Consider the following 5939-nt stretch of genomic DNA (forward strand, 5'->3'; position numbering starts at 1 on the left):
ACCTTTCACCTTTCCTCCCCACAGAAACAGCTTGTAGTAACCTTTGACCCCCCCCAAACCCACAGCTGACTTCCTTCAGCTGTTTGTGTTTAGCTGACCAGCACCAGCCTCTGGTTTTTATGCAGGTACAATAACTGAAGCCCTATTTTCAGCCAACGCACTGAGCATGCTCAGACCCGTATGCGACCCATCAAACGTGAAGAAACGACAGCAGACGATTTTATTTTCTCATTTTATTTTCCAAACTGTCTCCAGCTGCACACACTCAGAAGTTCCTGCAAAAGAAAAACAGGAAACAGCTGTTAGACTCACACTTTAGACTTCCTGTCTTCCTTTAAACACTTTCACAATAAAGTGTCTCACATTAATAAAACTGATGACGCCACATGTTTGGCAGTGGCGCTCTAAATCCTGATGTTTAAACAGGAAGTTGAAGTTTACTGACTGTCCGCACAAACGCTCGCAGTGTTTTCAGGGTTAATGATGCAGGGAAATTAAAGCGGTTTAATGTGGATTAAGCCTCAGTGCCACCAGGCCATCATGCTCCTACAAAAGTGACGTCACATCGGCCGAGACGAGCCGCTGCTTTGGTGTCGGGCGCCTCTAGATGTTTGTAACCTCTCATGTGACCGGTGGGTGTTACCGGCGTTTTAACGAGCTGTTGGTGCTGGAGCTCAGATTACTGCGATCACAGGAGGCGGTCCTCCTGCACCAGCTGACACTGAGCTATAAACGCTACGATGCTGTGCTGATGTCATGACCCTTTACTGTCACTTTATTTCCTCTGAGAGTTTTAGAGTTTGAACCTGATAAATGCTGACTAGGGATGGGTACCGGTGTCCGGTGCCATGATGGCACCGGTTCTGACATAAACGGTAGTAACCAGACCGAAAAGCAGCGCACATTTCGGTGCTTTATTTCGGTGCTTTTTTTTCCTGAGCTGTGATACACTTTAGATTCTAGCCAATCATTTTACGTTTCCGAGGATAGTAGGCGGGGCCAGGTACGTACGTTCTGTTAGAGCAGAGCTACAAATTAAAAATGTCCAAGGCGAAGCGGTCAAAAGTCTGGCTGTACTTCACAGCAAAAGATGCAAACTCAGCAGCAACAAGTGCTTTAAGCTGATACTGTGATACTGTCAAAGGAGCTAACACCTGAAATCCGATGAAACACCTGGCGACGCATAGCGTTTTTTTTAAAAAGCCCAGAAATGCGCCGTATTTGATAGCTTGCTGCGAGACCTCACACCGAGCACATCTACTGCGGGTGGGTTGCCTGTTATGCAACATCCCCCAAAAACATGAAGAGGAGAGTCCTGGCCCCTAGCCCTGCCAGTGTAGCAGAAATGATGACGGATGATGGTGGCAGCAGCCGTTCTTCTCTGCGTGAGTAGCTAATTTACATTGAGTAGGCTAACCACGTTATTACATTAATGCATGTAAGGTGAACTAGCAAACATCATCATAGCTACATGCAGCTGTCCTCTTGTTTGATGGCAGATGCTCCCTTCACCCTGGCCAAAAAGGCTAAAATGACCAAAGAAAAAGTGGAAAACAGTTAAACATGAGAGGTTTAGGACAAAGTTTGTGTTTTTTTCCATTGTTTAAGCACTGCTTCCAGCCAAGAGTGATACCATATATGCCCCATAGCTGCAGAAAAGGCTAACATTGTTATATTTTTACAAAAAACAGCTGAACATGAGAGGTTTTTGGACCAATTTTGTGTTCTCCATTCTTTAAGCACCGGTTTGAGCACCGTTTGAGCACCGGCACCGGTATCGGATAAAACCTAAACGATACCCATCCCTAATGCTGACGTGTTACTGCTCCGTCTTTTTAAAGAACATTTCCAGCGTTGTTGTTTTACTCGCACGACTCAGCGCTCAGATATTTCATTTATTTTCTTTGGTGATCTTTGGTTAGCACTGCATCCTGTTTGTCTCCATCAGCTCGCCGTGTCTGAAAATCATTGTGCGTAAATACAGTTCTGTGACAGTGACGCGGCCGTCGCGTGGTTCGTGATCGAGGCCACCGATGACGTACGGCTGGCTGAACGAAGCCGTGCTGTGATGCCACTGCACCCCAGCCTCACTTTAACAGTTTACGATCAAACGTGAGAGCTGCTTACTTCGCCACGACGCCGTCGTTCTTCGCCAGCCTCAGGATGGAGTCGTCAGACTCGCCCTGAAACACACAAACAGTCTGTTCAGATTTATAGAAAAAAAATCCCAGAGTCTCAGCCCTGAATCTGAGATGTCTGGGTTTGTTGTGGCTGCTCTCAGTGGTTCCACCTAGAACACTGAGGGCGTGTTTAATGTTCTGCTCACACTTACCATCCTGCGGATGGGGCCGCAGATGGCGTAGGTCTTGGACTGACCGTTGAAGCGTCCGGTCACCTTATCAACCTGAAACAAGACAAAAGAAACATTCAGACACCCGTCACTTTAACCACGAGCGGCCCGAGCATCACATCAGCGTTTCAGTTCCACACAACTCCAAACTGGAACGTCCCACCAGAGCGTGGAACTGGAACAATGTCCCTCTGGAACAGGAACGTCCCACCGGAGCGTGGAACTGGAGCGACTTCTGTGTGAGCGAACATCAGTTTCCAGCTTCCCTCTGGTGCCTCTGCGGTTCACACATGCAAATGTGTGTGCACGGCACACAGATCCAACGATAATGACCCGCATTATTTACATACTCGTGAATCATGGAGCGCCGTCCTCTCGCTGCCTGCAGCACTTCCAACATGAAGAGTCCCAGCTCACACACACCAAGTTGTGAACGGACAGGTGTCCGCTGATCAGGTGACACACCTGTATGTTGCTATATGTCATTCATTTTAAAAATGCTACCTCAGGAACACGTCCAGCTGAGCGGCGCATCTGGACCCTTTGAGGTAACGGTGCACACCTGCATTTCCTGATGCCGCCATCATGCTAAAATCTTCTTTATTTTGAAAGCAGTTGAAAACAACCACAGCTGACAGAGAGTACTGTACATTGGAACGAAATAATAAAATTACATAAGCTATAGATAAAAGCCAAATAAAAGAAAAATGTAAAATAATTAATTAGTTAGCTAATAACTAATTTAATCACAAGAGAAACTAAGTCTCACTGAGGTCAAAAGCCAAAGAATAAAAATGGTTTTAAGATGCGTTTTAAAAGTGGACAGTGAAGCGGCCTCTCTAATGTGCAAGGGCAGGTTAGTCCATAATTCAGGAGCTATAGAAAAGGCCCCGCCCCCTCTGAGCTTCCTTCTGGATCTCCAGGAGCAGCCGGTCAGCTGACCTAAGAGACCGACAGGGTGTGTGGAGATGAAGACGCTCAGAGAGGTAAAGCAGGGCAAGACTGTGAAAGTATTTAAACACAAACATAAGAATTTTAAAATGAACTCTAAAAGACACGGGCAGCCAGTGCAGTGAGGCCAGCACCGGGATTATGCTCTTTTTTACCTGTTATCAGTCGTGCAGCGGCTTTTTGAGCCAGCTGCAGACGTGACGGCAGCAACTGACTGAGTTACACTCTGCAGACAGGATGAAATAAAGGCACGGATCACTGGGCAGCACTAAAAGCATGATTACAAGTGCTGCCTAGAAAGAAAAGATTTCACTCTCGCCTTACATTATAAAAACTGGACTTCACCACTGCTCTGATTTGGTTGTCCAACTTATAATCACTGTCCAAATTAAAACCAAGTCAGTAATAACAGGTTTAAAATAAACTTCCAGGGGTCCCAAATCTACAGAGGAGCACTCACAAGGACCACTGGGTCCAAACACCAGCTACTATGTTTAAGGATCACAGCCCTGTGATGAGCTGCTCACTGGACTTCCAGCCCTCTCAGCTGGTCAGACCACAAGAGCAGAGATTTGATTGGATGAATGTGCCAGCAGAAACAAACAGAGCAACGGTAACGTTACGCTGAGCGTTTCCCTGCTACAGGTCAGGTACCGGACTAAAGTCTGAGATGAGCTCAGACCAGGCTTGAGTTTCAGAAAACCATAAATGCAGCTCCGGGAGTCACCATGGCAACAGAAAACAGCCAGGTAACAGAATCATAAAAACATGGCTCTTTCTACCCATGTTTCCCACAGGCAGCACACACGGCATCAAAGGCGCCATGGCATGGCACGGCACGCTGCCAGGCGGCACACAGGAGGCAGCTGACCGAAGCCTGGTTGAAGCGCCCTTCCGACACAGTTGGTGTGGAGCATCTACAGTTTGTTGTACGTGTACAATGACAAAGGCTATTCTACTCCATCTGTCTTTGAGGAACACAAACCCGGGGGTTCCCCTTATCTCAGGATCAACCTGCTGCCTGCCACGGAAAGACGACCCCAAACCACACAGGGCACGCTCTGTTCTCAAACGTCATCATCACTGGACCCGCCTACACACCACCTGAGGCCCTCTGACCAGCTCTCACCTCAGCGATGTTGATCTGGATGGAAGCATGGTCTTTGGCTCCGATGATCCTGTTGCTGGCAGAGCTGCAAACACACACACATACTGCATTAAACGTCAGATCGCGATCACGTGTCTCTAACTTTCTTCCTCGCTGCTCTCACCATTTCCGCGGGACGTACAGGTCCACAAATTCACCGGCGTCGTTCTGCATGTTGGAGCTCGTTCGGGTGTCACCTGCAAACACGAAACACACAAACACGTCACACTTTTGAAAACACACATAGCGCCGCCGCGATGCTAACAGGCTAACACAGACACATAGCGCCGCCGCGATGCTAACAGGCTAACACAGACACATAGCGCCGCCGCGATGCTAACAGGCAAACACCCGAGCCCACACTGCGGCCTCGTGCGGCTCTTTGCGGGACACAAACACTAACATCAGCACACGTGGAGCCCGGGAGACCCCCACACGCCACACACACACACACCCCCACAGCACGAGCCCGGCTCAGAAATCACAGCCAGCCGACGATAAAACACATTTTCAGACATTTTTACTCGGAGAGCGCGAGACACACGTACCGTGCAAGTTAAGTGGCGAAAAGGAAAGGGAGGAGCTTCGTCACCGGAAACACGTAAATCGCGTCTGCGTGTCTGATTTTTATGAAAACTATTTATTTCTTTTTAAATTTTCATTTCTAAAACCTTTCCTGTCGCCCGTAGAGCTGCCCGATGCATTCTGGGATTATATTCACATTAAACTCTAACGGACCGTTTCAGCCTCGTTCACGCGCCACGCGTTAGTTGTTGCTCAGCTTTTCTGAGTGGCGACACCTATCGGTCAGGAGGAAATGCGAGCAGGGAGCCCTTGTACGAGGTCAGACCTGCACTAGTGATGTGCGATACCACTGATTTCCTTTCCGATCCAATACCAAGTAAAATTCAGGGTGGTATCGACGATACTGATCTGATACCGATACTTTGTACAAAACCTTTTTTTTTTTTTACTGTATCTCAAATTATAAAAACTGAAGTTGTGTGCCATTTGAGCATGTTCAGCACTAAAGGACTCTGCGACAGACGTCTGTCTCGCCCTAGCAGCACCTGTCCCTCTCCTCCTCTTCAGTTCGCCTCAACATAAGCTCGTCATATTCTGTGATATGAGTTATTCTGAGGTGTTTGATGAGGTCAGTGGAGCTGCCACAAAACCTCACTGTCTTGCCACATCGCAAACCGCGTCTTGGCTGTTTGTGGAGGTAAAACACGTCCACACATGACTCCATTTACGCTCAGCCATTGTTGTGAGTGCGCACGCCAGGGGCTGCCACACAGTTATGCAGCCGTATTTCGCACATGACTATGAAAGGCGGAAGAGGAAGTAGTTCCTTCCAGTGTAGACGATCCGAATGTTATAGTTTCTTTCCATTGTGTTCCTGTTAATGATAAACTACAAATTTACCCTAAATTACTAAAATATCGATATTTTAATGTGAGAATTGATTCTAGAACATAAATGACTGATATC

General features: G+C 47.6%; 1 protein-coding gene across 1 annotated transcript; it reads right to left on the bottom strand.

Moving 5' to 3' along the window:
- Window positions 1–218: 218 nt before the first annotated feature.
- On the bottom strand, window positions 219–5060 carry rps21 (ribosomal protein S21). The gene is made up of 6 exons (XM_040022849.1): window positions 4997–5060; window positions 4573–4645; window positions 4431–4494; window positions 2333–2404; window positions 2128–2183; window positions 219–275 (listed from the first exon to the last, which is right to left on the bottom strand). Exons 2-6 carry the CDS (start codon window positions 4620–4622, stop codon window positions 266–268), a joined length of 252 nt encoding a protein of 83 aa, XP_039878783.1. The 5' UTR covers window positions 4623–4645; window positions 4997–5060; the 3' UTR covers window positions 219–265.
- Between the last annotated feature and the right edge of the window lie 879 nt (window positions 5061–5939).

The sequence above is a fragment of the Simochromis diagramma genome, unplaced genomic scaffold (assembly GCF_900408965.1).
Source record: "Simochromis diagramma unplaced genomic scaffold, fSimDia1.1 OVJJ01000308.1, whole genome shotgun sequence".
Taxonomy (NCBI): Eukaryota; Metazoa; Chordata; class Actinopteri; order Cichliformes; family Cichlidae; genus Simochromis; species Simochromis diagramma.